The sequence below is a fragment of the Calliphora vicina genome, chromosome 1 (genome assembly GCF_958450345.1).
Source record: "Calliphora vicina chromosome 1, idCalVici1.1, whole genome shotgun sequence".
Classification (NCBI taxonomy): domain Eukaryota; kingdom Metazoa; phylum Arthropoda; class Insecta; order Diptera; family Calliphoridae; genus Calliphora; species Calliphora vicina.
Window position 1 is genome coordinate 94,526,447 of NC_088780.1, and position 20,428 is coordinate 94,546,874.

A 20,428-nucleotide genomic window follows, 5' to 3' on the forward strand; every position below is an offset into this window, starting at 1 on the left:
AAAATAGTAAAATTAACTTTAAAAATTTGTCATAACAAGAGTCCAATAGTAAGGAGTGAGATCGAAAAATTCTTAACATACATATATGTTTATAAAAAAGAAACCACTAAACTTACAGCTTTAATTTTTTTTTTATTTGATTGAAATTATTATTACAATTTACAAAAAAAATTATTTTTATAGTTTTAATCACTAGTGATGAAATTTTGAACCTTTTTCGGAAACCCTTCCATTAACGTTTTTATAGAGCTTTCTGTCACTTTGCTCGAACATGTAGTCCATCTCCGTTAAAAATCTACCACACTTTTGGACACCTTTTTTGTACTCTTCAATTCTCTTTTAACAAGAGCCCAATATCTCTCCACTGGCCTTAGCTCCGGGCAGTTTGGAGGATTTGCCTCTCTTGGTACAAATACCACATTATTGTTCTTGTACCACTCAAGGGCTTGTTTGCCATAGTGACAGGATGCCAAGTCAGGCCAAAAATAAGTGGACACATTATGAAGTCTTATGAATGGAAGCAGCCTTTTTTGTAAACATTCCTTGATGTAAATTTCGGTATTTATAGAGCCCGTTGTAACAAATGAGTGGCTTCTTTTGCCGCAACTGCATATTGCTTGCCATACCAAGAACTTTCTGGGAAATTTTGTCTGCTTTTGGGTCCTAAACTTTTCTTCAACATTCCCTCGAGCATCAGCAACATACAATTTTTGACCTGGAAGTTGCGAAAAATCTGCCAGAACATACGTTTCGTCATCCATTATGCAGCAAGAATATTTTTTTATAAAACTTGACTTCAATTTCCGTGCTCTGTTTTTGGCCTCTAAATTTTTAGTAGCGTTCCTGTCAGGAACTTTTTGAGCCTTGTATGTTTTTAAACCTGCATTAGCTTTAACTTTTCGTACCAAATAGTCCGAGCACTGAGCTAACCGGGCTGCTTTCCTACCGGATGTGTTGGGAGCTCTTTTGAAAATGCGTTCTATTTTTTTGGCTTTAGAAACATCATGTGGACCATTCCTTCTACCTGAACCAGGTTTTCTATCAACTGACAAGTTCTCCCGGTACTGTTTAATAACATTGGAAACAGTTTGACGGCAGACCTTTGTATGCTTGGCCAACTTTTTGTAAGACCAAGTTGGGTTTTGTTGAAAATATTTAATAATTTCAGTACGCACTTTTTTCTGGTCACTCATTTTAATCAGATTAACAAAAAAATTAATATAATTGACATTACACATAATAACTGACATGTTTTTCAAAGGTAACTTGATCAAAAAAAAATTCAAATAATACTTGGGTTAAAAAATGTAATGAAAAACGTGTGTTAAGAATTTTTCGATCTCACTCCTTATATAGCAAAAATAAAATTATTTATTAAGGAGTGCGCACCAAAGAAATAGTGCCTACGTTTAGATTTATAACTCTGTTTAAACACTAGCGAAATTGGTACCGGTTTAGTTTCTACAATTGTCACTACTTTTTGAATCCTAATTGCATGCTTAATTTGTCCTAAAATGGAGAATTGTTTTTCGATATTTTTTAAATCAATATTCAAATAATGGAGGACAAAAATATTTTATTCGAAAGAATTAAAGTTTTCCATTTAGAATAAAAAATTAGTCGATCAATAATTGTAAAATAAGAATCTCAAATAAATATAACCATTAACATAGGACAACAAAAATTTTAACAAGAACAAAACACATGTAAAATGTACACTCAAAGGTACATGCATACAATTTTCTGAAAATAAATGTCAATTCGTAATTGTGAATAAATTCGAAAATAATCCATCAATTTTTATGATCGATATCTCATTTTGTTCCTATTAATGTGACTTTGCGATAAAGCAATAAATCTAAACAATTTCTGCCATTTTCGATTTTTCATGATTTTTTTTCTTCAATTTGTTATTATAACTCCGAAACTACTGAGCCGATTAAAACGTAATATATATGTGAAAAATGTACACACAGTTACTAAAGTATACGTACGATCGACTTTTTGGGTTTTTTTTAAAATCGATATATTTAAAAATACAAGACCTAACTCATTCATTCACTCATTCACTGACTCATCAGTCATGAGTGAGTGAATGAATAAGTCAGGCCTTGTATTGTTATATATGAAGATTTTTAAACAAAGGCCCAAAAAGTCGATCGTAGTATACTTTAGTAACTGTGTGTACATGTACATTAGAGTGTCCCAAAAAAATATATAGTTATATATGAAATTTTGTCTTTCTATCATGATTGCAACCCGATTTAGTTTTGAGGTGCATTTACAAGAGGAAAAAAATTAAATTTTTTCAGGTTTTGTAAAAATGTTGCCATTAAATAATTACTTTTGAAATTTAATTTAAAAGAATCGAAATGTGTACGCAATTGTCGTTCTAATATGATATAAAACACAAAAATTGGTTAAAAAATGTTAAAGTTATTAAAAAATCGCCAGGCCATTAACGTGTCTCAGGCCACTAGAACAAGAAATGTAGAAACAAAATTAACATATTTTGATAAATATTGAAATAAAAGCTTATTTTTACTTAAAATATATCCATATTTACTTGTATATGAGTTTTTGTCTTCGTAGGATACCGTTAACCTATTCGCAGGTATGACCAAAAAAATTTAATTTTTTTAACGGCAGTTACAAACTCCCTTTTTCAAATTTTTAAAAATTTTGTTAAACAAATTTCAGAATTTTTTGATCATCACACAGGGATTTATTAAGAATATAATAGGGAATAAAAATATGAAAAAGTATGACAATACCTCCTATAGTTTTTTCGTACCTGCGATTTAAGTTTTGCGATTTTCGAGAAAAACTAATTTTTTGGCCATATTTTGGCGAATGAGCCTTCCTTACTGTTATGATTTTTAAGTAAAAGCTATTCAGAATATTATAGTCCAGGTAATTTAAAATATAGTCTGAAAGTTTTAAAATCGAAAAACGTTAACCCTTAAATCGTTAAGGTCAAAGGTCAATTTTTTCAATATTTGGAATTTCTAATGGAAAGATAGCGAAATGTTATATATTTTTGAGCCGATTTTGATGAAACTTAAGAAAAATATAACATGATGTCTAGTGGTTAAAAAAGCCTCTAACATTTTTTCGATTTTGTATCCCTTTGTAATTGTCGAATAATCGAATACTCGAATAAATTTATTTTCGGGCGAAAGACTTATTTATTATCTGTTTTATGACTGCTAGCTTTCTAGTCATTTGCATAATCATATTCTGTTTTTATTGATAACGGCTTCTACGAGATCTTTTGGGAATTGGCAAAATAAAACGGAATCTGAGGAAGCTAAAACAAAATCGATTGTAATAATAACTACGTAATTGAAACCATTCGGAACGAAATGTGTGACAGGCCTGATAGTGTCGCTAAAAATAATTTTTGTGTAAAAACTGTCAGTATAACTTTATGTTATTTAGGTTATTAGTTAAAGCAACATTTTGTTCGTGCACACTCCTTAGTTTAAAAACATTTGTAGACAAAGAGTTTTTTTATTTAAAGATAACAATAGACAAATTAAGAACTTTATAAGCATTTGTATTTACTGTTGAATTTTATAATATTTATTCACACTTACCTTGCATTTCATCAGCCCGATCGATTTTCAAACCCTGCTGTGCCACCGCGGCCAAACCGATGGCATATTCTTTGTCGTTTTTCGCCTTCAGTTGCATGGTACGTTTCATTATCTCCATTAAACGCAGCTCGGCATCTTGTCGTACAACTAACGCCTCGTGGGCAGCACGGCCCTGAAGGGCCGATGAGAAGCCCATTTTGACCAATGGACTATTTAGATAGAAATTTTGAAATAATTGCACTTTTTTGCCTATTTTCGAAACAAATATTCAACAAGTTTTTAAAGAAAATTTTTCGTTTATTTTTTTTTTTCGCTGTTTCAGCTCTGGCAGTTTTGGTTGTTATTGTTGATATATTTGATGTATTAAAACATTATTTTTATTTTGTTTTTGTGTAAAAATATCAAAACAAATTTTGCAATTTTACTTTTAACACTCGTTGGCTGGTTAATTGGCACTTGTTATTATTATTTATTTACTTTAAAACACCAACCCCACCTTTGAATAAATACGGATGAAAAAACATGTGAGGTTTTTTTTTCTATGAATATTTTAATGATTTTTGTAGAGCGATATTTTGTGAGAAATTTAATATTTGTTATTATTTTAAATTTGTTTCTTTTCTTTTGTTATTAATTTTATATGATTTGTTTATTAATATTTAATACTTTTTTGCTATTTTGTGTTATAAAAACATGAGTTGAGTGTCTGAAAAAAAGAGAGAAAAGAGGAAAATTGTATTTAGTAAAGAAAATGAAAATATAAGATTATTATATTAATAAAATTTTAAAGAATAATAGACAAAACTATACGCTAGACTGCTTCGAAATTATATTAATGAAAAAAATCTCAAACAACTATTATTAATTCCTGTCCTTCAAACCGTGAGTGGGATGAAATACGTTTTCCGAATCTTCCTAAAATCCCTCGGTATCAATTTATCAGATATATTCATGTGAATTATGGCATTGAGAATCAGTAAAATTGAACTATAAATGTCTGACCCCCATTAACACGAAGTCTGGTTATGCCTTAACTAATTGTTATACTGACGGTTAAAATTATTTTTGTATGAAAACTGTCAGTATAACTATTAGTTAACACATAACCAGACTTCGTGTTACTGGGGGTGAGACATTTATATAATTTTAACTATATTTCAATTTTACTCATTAACTGATCTGCCCAGAAGTAACGGATGGTTTTTATGGACTCCGCACGAATCATAAATTTAACAAGACCAGTTTTTTTCTTTTGCAAATTCTAGATTTATAAAGATTCTATCTACCTAAAAGATTAAGAATTTTTTATATAACACGTATATAGAAGGCCGGTTCGACCGGTTGTTAACAATATTTGATCAACTTGATATTTAAAGATCGGGTTTTTACAGTAATAAGAATGGTTACTGGCCATAATAATATTATTTTGTAAAATTGTTTGGAATTGTTTGTATAATTTTGTAGTAGCCAATTAATTACACCATTTCTTAGAGAAATTAAAGTCTTTAATCAGAGAGCTTACTTTAATTAAAGGTTTCGTAACTTGTATGTGAATCGATTTTCAAATAAAAAAAAAAGAAGTACGCTATAAAACTGAGTGGCCTTGATAGACTACACAAAAGTGTGCTGGACTATCAATCTGGGCGTTGCGGCTTCGATTCCCCCAGAGACTCCGGGGGGAGATTTGTATGGGGGCTAGGTGAAATCATGGACTTTATCAACAGAGAGTATTTGTGGAAAATTTCAGCCAAAAAAAGGCCCCATTTTTTTTTAAAAAAAGTCAAAAAAGATTTTGATTTTGCCAAAAAAAAATCAAAAATTGTATATCTTGTATATTCCTCTAACCCACCAAATAGGTCTTTAAGGAAAACAACTAAGCTTTTTTTTGAGCAAAAAAAATAAAAAAGCGACAAAGATTTTCAAGAAAAAGATGTAGGATTTCTTTTCAGAAAAAAATTTTAAAAATGGAAACAAATTTCTCAAGATCGTATGTCTAAAAAAATATTTATTTTGATAGATATCCCACTCGCATCCCACTAAGCGATTAAATAGGTCTTAAAAGGAAAACGCCTGAGCTTTCTTTTGAACAAAATTTTTTTATTAAAAATAGGTCCCATTTTGGAAAAAAGTTAGATTTTGCAAAAAGTCAAAATTTTGATGTATTGAGATACAAAATGATAAATATACCACTCGCACCCCACTAAGCGACCAAAAACCTTTAAGGGAATGCACAGTGGGGCAGAATCGAAATTTTTTGGAAATAAATCTGGCATTTCTAAACGGCTGGTCCGATCGGGAGTTGGGTGTAGCCAAGGAGTATTCGAGTTTAAGTTATTAAAATGGGCCCTGCAAATAATCTAGGGGCGGCGCTATTGGGGCTCAAAGTAGGGTACCTTCGACATGTAAAATTTTTAAACACGTGCCATTTTTTTGTTTCCCATCCGATTTCAAATATATAATTTCCTAGTTATAGGCATTTCAAAATTGAAATTTTAAAATTTTGCCATACCTTGGTCCGCTTTTTTAAAAATATAGGGCGCACTTTTGGACCGAATGGACTCGAATTTTTTTTTGTTAGTTAGACAACTAAATTACCAACAACATACAAAAGATTTCAGAGCAATATCAATTACGAATCCAAAAATATCAGATTTTCAATTTAAAAATTCAAAAAATAGTATATTTTTGCTGTTTTTTGGACACAAAGGTGACATAACTCTTTTTTTTATTAAAAAACAACTTTCTTTGAGAACATATAACAAATTTTATGTTTTTCTATAAAGTTTCTTTACGGAGAACATTTTGGTATAAAAAACATGTCCTATTTTTCGAACATGTCAGCCCTACGCCCTTTGGAAATTGACCTATTTTTTATCAAAATTTCAACTTTGTGCCACATTTTCTAAAATCCCAAAGCAGGGATCAAAAAACGGAAAGCAGTTTTGGAAATCCTGATGTGTTCCCTATTTATCCCTAAAGTATTTTCCCAGCCCCGAAGGAAATGTGGACCCTATAGACAAAATTGTAAAAAATACCATTTTTGGGATTTCGCTCCAATTTTTAGGAATTGCGGGATTCCCTTTGACCTTTTGACAAGTTTTTTTACACCTTGTTATTTAGGATGAGAAATTTAAAAAACGCTGAAAATTTCATTGAATTTCGTTAATAAATAAAGATTTTATTACATATTACATATTCATTGAGTTTCTAAAACTAAAATTTATATCAAAATTTTAATAGGATTGCAAATATTAGGAACAATTTGATCCATATTTTTTCCGGGCTATATTTTTTTGTTTAGATAAGTTAATTTTTGGTCTTACAAAAAAAATTTCAAGTCAATATCTCAATTAGATTCAAAAATATGCCACTTTAAAACTCCGTCCTTCAAAAATATTGCACCTTTTCATACTAAAGAATTTGTATAAATTTTCTTAATGTGACTGAGTCAGAACCAATGATTTGTGTTGAATAAAATATTAAGAAAATTTATAAAAAAAATGTAGTATGGAAAAGTGCAATATTTTTGAAGGACGGAGTTTTAAAGTGGCATATTTTTGAATCTAATTGAGATATTGGCTTGAAATTTTTTTTGTAAGACCAAAAATTAACTTAGCGACCAAAAACGTCTTAAGGGAATGGACCTAAGCTTTCTTTTGAGAAAAAAAATTAAAAAAAGGGCCCATTTTGAAAAAAAAAGTCAAAAATTTTATATCTTGAGTTACAAAATATTTATTTTGATAGATATCCAACTCGCATTCCACTAAGCGACCAAAAAGGTCTTCAAGGAAAATATCTAAGCTTTCTTTTGAAAAAAGGGCCCAATTTGAAAAAAAAGTCAAAAAAGTTTTTGATTTCGGAAAAAAAATATTAACGATTTTTTATTTTTTTTTTCGAAAGATTAAGAAATAGCTATCTAAAATATTTGGTAATCAGTTGCATGGATGAGAGAAAACACCTGCTTGACCAAAATGTAAAATTTTGACACCCTCTAACTCAGAGAGTTCTTGAACGATCTTGTTGAAAAATTGTTACTATCCCATAGAACTAACCTTGGTGCAAATTTCATCACGATCAGACATCGATTTCAAAAGCTGGTTCATTTGACATGAAATCCCCCATATATGAAGTATTATTAACATACAGGAAAGGGAACTAACTGACTCAGCATCAGTTATGATTGTGTAAACCTCGCTTAAATTTACCCCTTTTAGACATTCTATTGATAAAAAAATTGGATTTTGCCAGATTTGGAGAAGTTAAGCGATATTAAGACAATTGACACAAATTTTCAGCAGGGTACATTACAATCATTTGTTTCTAATACTTTTAAAAATACATACATATATTCTTCTATTATTTTTACATTTAAATTTTTCTCTGTGTAAGAATTGGCCCCAAAACAATTATTGAATTTAAAAATCCCACCTAATAAATGGTGTAAATTTTGTTGTATGTAGTTTGTGCCAAAAACAAAATATTTGTATTTCAGCTTTTTTTAAACTTTCACATTTTGTACAATCTATACAATTTTTGTTAAATTTCATCATCATCATCATGGCGACGTCGATGATGATCATCAACAACAATAACAACACCATTGACAAGTTGTTTGCTGCTTGTTAATACATACGATGATGATGATGGTGTGTGGTTTTTTGTTTATTTATTTATTCTCTCTCTATATTTATTTGATTTTTTGCTGGCCACTGAATTGTTGTTGTTTTTTTTATTTTATTTCATCAGTGTTCTCATTTTTATCATATTTATTTTTATTTCTGATTTAAAATTTAGAAAACTCTTGCTAATTTAAAATTCTTTCTTTGAAGATCATTTCACTTTTATTTTCTAATTCGAAATAGTAAATATTTGTTGTATTGTAAAATGAAATTGTCACATATAGGGGGAGGGGAAACAAAAAATTATTTAAAAAAAAGTGACTGATTACTGGGGTAATTCTTAGCTGTAATAATTTGTTACAAACAAAGAATAAAATGTGGTTGTTTAAAAATAACACTTGCTAATTTGAAATATAAGTATTTGGGTATATTTTACATAAAATCCACTTTTAAATATGTATTTTAAAAATAAAATAAAATATGAAGCAATATTTGAATTAAACAAAATATATTTCGAAATATTCCTATTTTCACTTTTAACACATTGTCATTTGTGTTTGGCAAATTTCAAAAAAAAAAATCTTGCTGTACTCGACAAAACCTAACAGAAAACTAGTTACACTCCCCATGTAAGGACTGAGATCGAAAAAAATCTTAACATACATAAATTTTAATAAAAATGAAACCACTAAACTTACAGTTTTCATTTTTGACTGAAATTATTATTAAAATTTATAAAAAATATTTTTATAGTTCTATTCATAGAGAAACATAGAGCGGAAACTAGAAAAAAACTCAAACCAAAAAATTACTCAAAATAATCACACATACGAGTGTTGTATTTGTTTTCATATAGTTTTTTCTACTAATACATTCTCACCACTTAGGTTTCTGACAACTGAGTTAGGTCTTAGACAGGAGAGTTTTCGCTCTATGTATAATCTTTATGGTTCTAATCAATAGTGATGAATTTAGGAACCTTTTCCGGAAACCCTTCCATTAAGGTTTTCATTGAGCTTTCTGTCACTTTGTTCGAACAGATAGTCCATCTCCGTTTAAAATCTACCATACTTTTGGACACCTTTTTTGTGATCTTCTCTTCTTCTCTTTTAACAAGATCCCAATATCTCTCCACTGGCCTTAGCTCTAGGCAGTTTAGAGGATTTGCCTCTCTTGGAACAAATACCACATTATTGTTCTTGTACCACTGAAGACCTTGCTTATCATAGCGGCAGGATGCCAAATCAGGCGAAAAATAAGTCTTATGAATGGAAGCATCCTCTTTTGTAAATATTCCTTGATGTAAATTTCGGTATTTATATTGTAACAAATGTTTGGCTTCTTTTGCCTCATCTGCATATTGCTTGCCATACCAAGAACTTTTTGGGACAATTTTCTGCTTTTGGGTCCTAAACTTTTCTACAACATTTCATCAGCAACATATTAATATTGACCCGGAAGATGCGAAAACCTTTCCATACGTCCGTTTCGTCATCCATTATGTAGCAGGTATATTTTTTGTATAAAATTTGACTTCAATTCCGAGTTCTGTTTGACCTCTAAATTTTTAGTAGAGTTCCTGTAATGAACTTTTTGAGACTTGTATGTTTTCAAACCTGCATTGGCTTTAACTTTTCGTACCAAATAGTCCGAGTACTGAGCTAACCGGACTGCTTTCCTACCGGATGTGTTGGGAGCTCTTTTGAAAATGCTTTCTATTTATTGGCTATAGAAACATCATATGGACCATTCCTTCTACATGAACCAGGTTTTCTATCAAATGAAAAAGTTCTCCCGATACTATTTAATAACATTGGAATCAGTTTGATGGCAGACCTTTGATTGTTTGGCCAACTTTTTGTAGGACCAAGTTGGGTTTTGTTGAAAATATTTAATAATTTTAGTATGAACTTTTTTCTGATCACTTATTTTAATCAGATTAACAACAAATTATCATAATTGACATGAAACAAAATTACTGACATGCTTTACAAAGGTAACTTGATCAAAAACAAGTAAGAGTGCTATATTCGGCTGTGCCGAATCTTATATACCCTTCACCAAATTATACTTCAAAATTTTAAATATTTTTAGGTAAACAAAATTTAATTTTTTTTTCAGTTGTTTTTTTCAGTTTTTGGAAAAAAAAATTTTCGATTGTTATTTTAAATTTAAAATTTTTTTTTTTTTAAATTTTAAAATTTTTAATTTTAAATTTTTTTTTTGAAAAAAAAAAAATTCGGGTTAAAATTTTTTTTTCCGATTTTGACCCATTGTAGGTCCAACTTACTATGGTCTTATACATATACGTCGTTGCAAATGTCTTTGAAATACCTATCTATCATTAGATATCCATATTGTCTATATTAATTTCTTAGTAATCCATATATAGGTCAAAATTCGAGGTTGTCTTGGTTTTTTCCTCATATCTCAGCCATTTGTGGACCGATTTTGCTGATTTTAAATAGCAAAATTCTCGAAAGCATGTCTGACAGAATTATTGAAGATTTGGATCCCGAAGATATCTGGGGTCTTCAGAAAATTGATTTCAACAGACAGACGGACATGGCTTAATCGACTCCACTATCTATAAGGATCCAGAATATATATACTTTATAGGGTCGGAAATGAAAAATGTAGAAATTACAAACGGAATGACAAACTTATAGGGTAAACGCTCCTATAGTCGGCATGACCCAGTAGTCGGCATTTTTGACTTAAAAGCTTAATAAATAAGAATAACGATAATTTTATACAAAAGTAAGATTTAACTTTAATTAAACATATACTCATTTATCTTTATGTAATGTTTAAATTTGGGTGAGATGAGTATTTTCATCTATTTTTGTCCTCATTAAGTGACCATCTTTCAACTGGTGCGGAAGTGCCTGTTTTTTAAGAAATTTTTTAGTGGCAAGGCCAACTAAAACAAGTTAGTAACCATATCAATTTAAGTAATATTTTTACCAGAGTGGTGTTAACAGATAAAACTTTGTTTAAATATTACCTACAATGTGAAAGTTTTCACAAAAAATATTTTTTTTGGTTATTTTAATTGATGCCGTCATTAGGAACAAAAATTTCTATGATTTTCAATAGTCGGCATAGTGATGCCGACTTCAGGAAAATTGCTAATTTTTTGTATTAAGCTCAAATTCTACAAATTTGTTTATTACTCATCTCTCTTGACAATAGATTTGAAGAAAATGAGTTTGAAATGAGTTTACCCAATAGTCGGCACAGTTTTAATTGAGCATTTTAAGAACTGCCGAGTATAGGAGACCAAGCATCCTGAACTCGGCAGCAGCTATTTGTTTGACTGGAGATCGTAAAACAAAGTAATATTTAGAGATTCAGTAGGTATTATTAATTCTAACATCTTAGAATTCCAAATATGGACACTCCAGAAAAAAATCCATGCACCAATATCCTGAAAAAGCCTTAAAATGTTTTCTATGCGAGAGAAAGCCCGATTTCTGTATTAGGTGCCAGTAAACAATATGGAGTTCCGCGTTCAAAAATATAGGACAAATTATACGGTTCCGAAGGTCCTATGAGAATGGGGCCGCAAACAGTGTTATCTAATTCCAAAGAAAGTGAGGAATAACTTAACACGGTTCAAACAATCGTGAAGGAAGAGCAGCAAACCACACCATTTGTATATGATCTACCCGGAAAGAAATGGTATAAAGGGCTTTTTAAACTGTTCTCTCTAAAATAATCATGTAAGGTACCTTAATAAACAGGCTCTTTACTAAATCAGTTGGAGTTATTAGTAGGTGATCGGCCAGAAAATGAGAAAAGAAACGGATTTGGATCTAGCTTTTGAAATAGACAACCGACTAGCTCCTAATATGAGCGTAGAATTGATTCCGATGACATTATCGAAGAGAACAATAACTTAAAAATAAATTATCAAACTATTGAAATTGTGAGTAATCTTACTATAGAGGCAGGCACGTTCATAATTAACAAGGAAAAGTTGAAAATATAGTAGTATCGCCAACTTTAGCTGCAGAAAATCACAATGAAACGTTGAAACCTGTTCACTACTCATCTCCAACTTTATCAAATAATTATTCAAATACTTGGTTTCAGCCTTTTAACTGTTCAAGTCCAATCCCAACAAGTTGTAGTTGTACATTTCAAATTTTGTCAAAGTTTTTTAATAATATTATGGTCACTGGGATATTGTATATGATTGCGATAACCATAATGTGTTTACGTTACCATTAACATGATTGTAAATAAATATATATTTATGGCAATCATTTTCATGATAATGATTTATCATAATATGTTGATCTCAGAATATGATAACCATAATACTAGAACAACACAATATGTAGAAGTATTACATCATTAGCATGGTTGCCACAAACACAAATATTTACTACAATCATATGTATATATGATTGCTACAATGATGTGAATGGTAACTTAAACATAAAATAAACATAAATGGTTACCGCAAACATATACATAATTACAGTGACCATAATAGAGAAATAAAATAAACCAAAACAAATTAAAAAAGGAAGATAAAACGAGTTAGGGGCACATGTGAAGAGGATTTGGACACAGATCCTGAGGATGATGGTCTAAAAACGTAGGATATGATATTTGCCCACAGTGGTTTCACCTCAAATGCACTAATTTATGTTTTTTATTAGTATTTATTTAAATGGCTGATATTTTAAATAAAAAATAACTTGAATTCTTTTAAGATTTTATTCTTTTCTTAATAAAAAATGCTATGCCGACAATTGGGTCACAAATTGCCGACATTAGGATCAAGGGTGCCGACTTCGGGTACAAATCGTGTTTTTTCAAAAAAACGTAAATTGCTCAAATTTAATAAAAACTGCTTGAAAAGAATTAATTGAGTCTAAAACTATACAAATGACTAAACAACAATAACCCATTTACATCCCAATACCATGTTCGCACTCATAATGGTATCACTTTAAAAACTGAAAAAAAGTTAAACTGCCGACTACTGGTGCATTCACCCTATATACCCTTCTCACGAAGGTGAAGGGTATAAAAAAACTCAAACAATACTTGGGTTAAAAGTTTTGGGTTAAAAGTTTAAAGTTTACATATGTTAAGGTTTTCGATCTCAATCCTCATGTAATTTTTTTATGAATTAAGCGATTTATAGTTTCGACATGTTGATGTCTACCAGTATTTTATGAAACAATTAGGGTAATTTTTAAATTCTGTCAACACTTAATAATAAGTTTCATTGCTTTTTAGAATTATGTATTAAAAAAGTTTCCTCAACATTTCTTGATCTACCAATTTAATTTAAGTTCTCAATTAATTGAAATTTATATTTCTTCATTTGCATTAAAATTAAATATTCATTTATAATTCACCGAAATTCACCAAAATGTTGTTGTTGTTTTTGTATTCTATTTCGTTGTAAATGTTGTTATAAACAATAACAACAAATAGCAACTTGTTAGCTTAACATCACTTGAACTTTAAACCACCATATTTTTGGTTGTGTGGAGTTTTCTTTGTTTGTTTTTGTTGTGTTTGTTTAAGAAATAAAGTTTAAAATCTCTTAATGTAAATGCTAACCGAGAGTATATGTAGCTTTCTGTCTGTAGTTGTTGTTTTTGCTGAAAACTTGTTTTTCCGCAAGCACACATACAGACAGACTTAATACAACACAACATAGCAGCAGCAGCAATAGCAACAACAACAGCATCAATGATGATAAAAATGGAAGACAAATAAAATTAAAATAAACCATTAGAAAAATCCATACATTTGTTTTCTTTAGACAACAACAAAAACAGCAGCAGCACAACTACAAAAAAAAAACTTGAAACAACAACTAACTTCTAATAAAAAGAGAAGAGAAAAATTAGACGTTTAGCAGAATTATTGTTGGTCTTAAGAAACAGTGATGTCAACGTGATTATGAAGCAGTAATAATTAATAATCTGATTGAGGATTAGCATTATTCGAATAAAAATCGAGAAAAAAATATATTTTTTATTCGAATGAATAACATTTTTCAATTTAGAATAAATAATTATGCGATCAATAATTATCGATTAATCGAATAAATTTGTTTTCAAGTTAAAATTAAAAAAAAAAACACAATTTAAATAAACAATAATTTGGACAATACTATCTCAAGGAAATAGTTAATAATTTTATTTCAAATGGAAACGACTTCTACATTTATTTTCCAATAATTCAAATAATATTTTTGTTCGAATAATCGAGAAAATTTTACAATTAATCGATCGCTCTAGTAATAAACAAATTATGAACTTTTATTCCATTAAAAACATTAGAAATATTTGTTTAAATGTGCAATTTCAGGATTTCGAAAATCCTGGAAGAGGATTTTAAATATTTAATTCAGATAGAAAACGATGATCTTTCAACTATTGGTACATTTGTAGTTCGAATTGGTACGGAAAATCTTTTCACGAATGCTGACATAAACAACTGGATTCGGGAAGAATTTCATGTGGAGCAAATGGAATTATCAGATACGGAATCGGAAGATTTATACGATTTATCATGAAGAAAACAAAATTAAGGTGGACGATTTTATAACATAGATAAACATATCCATACAATGGGCTTTGGAAAATGATAAGCCGACAACAGCACTAAATGAACTACATGATTCAGCTGTTAATTTAAAATATAATTTGCCTTAAAAACGTAATTCAAAATCTCCAATTTCTTTAAAAATGTTTAAAATGTAAATAAATAATAAATAGCAACCAATTCTAATTTTAAAAATTACATACAATTTTTCAATAAAATTTTGGGTTCTGTTATCGGGAAAATATAGTTTTAGCGACAGGTCTGGTTTTTAATTATGTAGTCGCGAAAACCGAGCTTGCACTCTATTAACATAGATTAAAGTGGTGTTAAAAGTGCTGGCGAATATGATTTTGAAACGGTCGACGAAAGTGATATTGAGGATGACATTTATAATGATTACGTTGAAATAGACGAAGGGCATGAAATTAAAATACAGTATTGGCCATAACTAAAGCACCCTCTCAATGGATTTTTTCAAATCATAATTTTTTTGATAAAAACGGCTTTTTTGGGATGTATTTTGTATATATTTTATTAACTAATATTGTTAATGTTCATTTAATATTCAGTTAGTAAAAGATAATTTTATTAAAAATTAATTTAAAATGATAAATCATATAAAAACTCAAAACGCAACGGACAAAACAAAAGCACCCTCTTATAAGATGTTTAAAAATTTGACTCGGTACTGCATATTTGCAATGTGAATTATTGGGAATCACAACGAATGAACTTAAAAATTCCAAAAGATAAAAATATAGGAAGACGTAGTGTGCAAAATTTAAGTTTTATACAGTTTATTGTGAAAAAAAAACAATGACAAGGAACAAGTACTCCAGTAAATTTAAAATTAAAGTTATTGAAGACTGGAAGACGGGCTTATCACTACATGAATTGAGTAAAAAATATTCAATTAACAGATCAGTTATTTCCAGGCTCGTTTCAAAATTTTTTAAGACTGGTCAAAAATCTCCGGTGCATTCTGGAAGTCGTTTGCGAAAAAAAACACGATATTATGATTCCTTGATCAAAAGAGCAATACAAAAAGATCCTACAGCATCATGCGTTAGCGAAAGAACAATCCGTAGAAGAGTAGTAGAAGCCCGATTATTCAGCTGACGACCAGCAAAAAAAACATTTCTATCAGCTAAGAACAAGAAAGCTAGACTGAAATTTGCCAAAGCCCACATCGACTGGAGTGTCCAAAAATTAAAGACAGTACTGTTCCCTGACGAATCCAAATACAACTTAAAAAGTTCCGCTGGAATAAGGCGTGTACGCAGACCAAAAGGAGAAAGACTGAATCCTAAGTATTGCAAAGGAACAATTTAACATGGAGGTGGCAATGTAATGGTCTGGGGTTGCTTTTCTGGTCAAGGATTTGGGCCAAATCATAAAATTTATGGGATTATGGATCGGTTCAAGTACCGTGATGTATTGAAAGCTGTAATGTTGCCTTATGCCAGTGAAGAAATGCCAATTATAGGGAGCTTCCAACAGGATAACGATCCTAAGCACCCCTCCAAAGTTTGTAAGACTTGGCTACAGAGCAATAAGATTCAAGTCCTTCATTGGCCTGGTCAATCTCCAGATCTCAATCCTATTGAGAACTTGTGGCACATTGTTAATATAAAAATAAATCGTGAAAATTGCTGAAATAAGGATCGGAAATTTTCCTTATCCTTGAAGGGGTGCTTTAGTTTTGTCCGTTTCATTTTCTACCTTAAAATATTTTTTGATTTTAGGTTACCTCTTATAGAAAGGTTAACTTTGAAAGTATTTGTTTATCAATACTAAACATACCTATTAACAAATGAAAATAATACATAATAGATATTTAAAACTTTGATTTTATACAAAAAAATACCATATGAAAAAAATTCATTGAGGGGGTGCTTTAGTTATGGCCAATACAGTATATTTTTGGGCCGATTTTGATGAAACATAAGAAAAATATAACATGAAGTCTAGTATTAATAGCATAAAATAGCCCCAAACTTTTAAAATCATAAAAAACCTTGTCAATTTCAATAGTGCTGATCAAAATTTAATTTTTAAAGGAAGCAAACTTAAGAATATTATAGTGTTAGAAAGTAAACATTTTTATTTTTTTTCATAATTTTGACCACGCAAAATATTGTGTTTATACCACCTGATCTTTGCCTTAATAACGTAATTAATATTTTATTGGGGATTTTTGAAGAATAACATTGATTTTAACCCCTTAGTGAACTTTAGATTTATTAAATTTAAAAAATAACTTGAATTATTCAGTTTATTTAATTATAAAAAACATTAAAATTAGCACCATTCACATTGATTGTATTTTACGTGATTTTAAAAGTTGAGTGTAATTTTAATCCCAAGTGCCATTAATTTCCAATTTTCCCCCTTGTAAATGCTTCTCAAAACTTCAGAGGTCTTGCGGCACGGCACGTCTTAACCCCAACCGATTTACCTAAAATCAAAAATCCAACTTTTGTTTATTAAGGGCCACCCTAGTCAATATGTACTTGATTTTAACTGCATGTATTATTACTGTAATGTTTGATTTGAATTCAAGTTTGCTTTTCACTGGAAAATGCTATTGAAATCAAGTGTAATACAAGTGTATTTCAACCCATGAAGTTTGAGAATTGTTGTTCAGAAAAAATGCTTATTGCTGAAAATCTACGATTTTGTTTCGGTCACACAAATCGAATTTGAACTGTAATGCATTTGATAAATGATATAGATTCAAATTGTAATTGGTATTCATTCTGACTAATTAAACGCAACATTAGCATCATTGTATTTTGTAAATAAATGATCTCGTTTGTAACCATAAGAAAATGTAAAAAAAAATAAACACAACGCACTCACACTTACAGAAGTTAAAATTTAAGGTAAACTATCTGTATAAAAAAAAGAACAGCAACAACAGAGATGAGAGTGTAATTATTCCCAAGAATCAAGAGGAGAGCATAATAATAATCGAGTGCACTGTATTACAATAATAACAACAAAAACAGTAAAATAACAAGAATAAACGTAAAAACAGGTTTATGTTAAACAACAAATCAACCACACACACACTAAACACGTACAATAAAATAAATACAAGATGAAAAAAAAAATAGCAACAACAGCAACATAAATACACAGCAACAACTACAAAGAATATGATTAAATAAATATAAAAACAAAACAGCAACAACAAAGAACGAAAATCCAGGCAAAAAACGTATCGAACAAGAAATAAATCTTGTTCGTAATCAGATAAAACAAACACACACAAACACTACAAAGAAAAAAAAACTGAACAACAACTCTCATCTTCAGCTTCATCCAAGATGAGAGTTGTTGTTTGTAAGTGGAGCCCTAATAAAACTCAAACAAACACACACACTCCCTTATAAAAGCTGATGATGATGATGAAGAAGATGCAACAACACTTACTTACAGTTGTTGTACTATAACTTTATTTTGTTGGTTTTATTTTTCTTTTTGATTTTGTATCATAAAAAAAAACACAGAAGAGGAGAAGGAAAATGGATGCACTATTTAATATTTACTTTGTTGTTATTCTGGATGTTGTTGTAGTACTTGTTGGTGTAGTAGAGTAATAAAATTTAACTTCGTTGTCGTCTGCTGCTGCAACAAACTGTCACTTTAAATTTGCGTAATCAACCGTGGTTTCATCCAAAATCTCTTGTATTTAATAAAGTTGTAGTATTTTAAATCTTAATAAATTTATAGAACTTCTATTAAGTTTTTTTCTATCTGTTTTAACTGAATCTTTTGTTTTATTAACTGTTTCACTTGTTTGCCATTTGCACAAAAATTAGTACATTTTTGATTTCATTGCATTTCATTTACTAAATATTTTGTTTTGATTGTAAGAATTAAATATTTATTTATTTTATATGTAATTGGCGTTTGTTATCTGGTTGTTGGTGTTAAATATTTGTTTTACTTTTTATTTTCAATCAATTTTCTTTATTTAATTATTTTATGCTCTTCAACAATTTTATCTTGTTTGTTGTTGTCGCCGTCGTCGCAAATAAAAAGGGGTTTTAGAAACGCACACAAGTTTAATTTTTATTGAATTTCATTTGTATTTATAAACTTTTTTATTTATTTTGATTTTTGCTAAAAAAAAAACTTTTTTTATTATTTTCTTTTACAACACTCGCGCGCACACGTTGCACTCCGTTCGAACGCTAAACACCGAATGTGTGAGTTTGTTTTGAATTTGTTGTTTATCCCCAATTGGTATGAGGTTCGATGTTGTATGGGAGAAGAACATGTTGGTATGAGAGTACTTGTTGCAAATCAAACAATGAACTAGATAAAATATGGGGTTGCCGTAATCGAGATAAAATTTAATTTTACAAAATACAAAATTCCTAGTAAAATGCATTATTTAGTAATGTATGGTGCTTGATCTCTGTATTGCTTTATATTGGAAAATATTGTTAGTTTTTATGATGTACAGTATTGGCCATAACTAAAGCACCCCCTCAATGAATTTTTTTTCATATGGTAGTTTTTTTATAAAATCAAAGTTTTAAATATCTATTATGTATTATTTTCATTTGTTGATATGTTTAGTATTGATAAACAAATACTTTCAAAGTTAACATTTCTATAAGAGGTAACTTTAAATCAAAAAATATTTTAAGGTAGAAAATGAAACGGACAAAACTAAAGCACACCTTCAAGGATATACTATAAAAAAAATTTGTTAGTTTTTTGTTGCAAATCCTTCGTTTTGGATGGCACAAGAACATATATTGGCATAGAAGAAAATATGTTTTTATGGCGTTTTTCGATATTCCTTCCCAGTCTATTTTAACGGCATGAAATAAATTGTGAAAATTTCCGATCCTTATTTCAGCAATTTTCACGATTTATTTTCATATTAACAATGTGCCACAAGTTCTCAATAGGATTGAGATCGGGAGATTGACCAGGCCAATGAAGAACTTGAATCATATTGTTCTGTAGCCAAGTCTTACAAACTTTGGAGGGGTGCTTAGGATCGTTATCCTGTTGGAAGCTCACTATAATTGACATCTCTTCACTGGCGTAAGGCAACATTACAGCTTTCAATACATCACGGTACATGAACCGATGCATAATCCCATAAATTTTATGATTTGGCCCAAATCCTTGACCAGAAAAGTAACCCCAGACCATTAAGGAGTGAGATCGAAAAATTCTTAACACACGTTTTTCATTACATTTTTTAACCCAAGTATTATTTGAATTTTTTTTTGATCAAGTTACCTTTGAAAAACATGTCAGTTATTATGTGTAATGTCAATTATATTAATTTTTTTGTTAATCTGATTAAAATGAGTGACCAGAAAAAAGTGCGTACTGAAATTATTAAATATTTTCAACAAAACCCAACTTGGTCTTACAAAAAGTTGGCCAAGCATACAAAGGTCTGCCGTCAAACTGTTTCCAATGTTATTAAACAGTACCGGGAGAACTTGTCAGTTGATAGAAAACCTGGTTCAGGTAGAAGGAATGGTCCACATGATGTTTCTAAAGCCAAAAAAATAGAACGCATTTTCAAAAGAGCTCCCAACACATCCGGTAGGAAAGCAGCCCGGTTAGCTCAGTGCTCGGACTATTTGG

At 29.9% G+C, this 20,428-nt stretch overlaps 1 protein-coding gene across 3 annotated transcripts in view; it reads right to left on the reverse strand.

The window, feature by feature from the left end:
* The window catches only part of FER (tyrosine-protein kinase Fer), a 142,365-nt gene extending 123,363 nt beyond the window's left edge, over positions 1 to 19,002 (reverse strand). For all 3 annotated transcript variants that reach the window (XM_065515163.1, XM_065515162.1, XM_065515161.1), the window contains exons 1-2: positions 18,355 to 19,002; positions 3,600 to 4,305 (exon numbers count right to left, since the gene is read on the reverse strand). In XM_065515163.1, coding sequence (XP_065371235.1) covers positions 3,600 to 3,795 — 196 coding nt within the window. In that variant the 5' untranslated portion in view covers positions 3,796 to 4,305; positions 18,355 to 19,002. The remainder of the gene's footprint in view (positions 1 to 3,599; positions 4,306 to 18,354) is intronic.
* Positions 19,003 to 20,428: the final 1,426 nt, after the last annotated feature.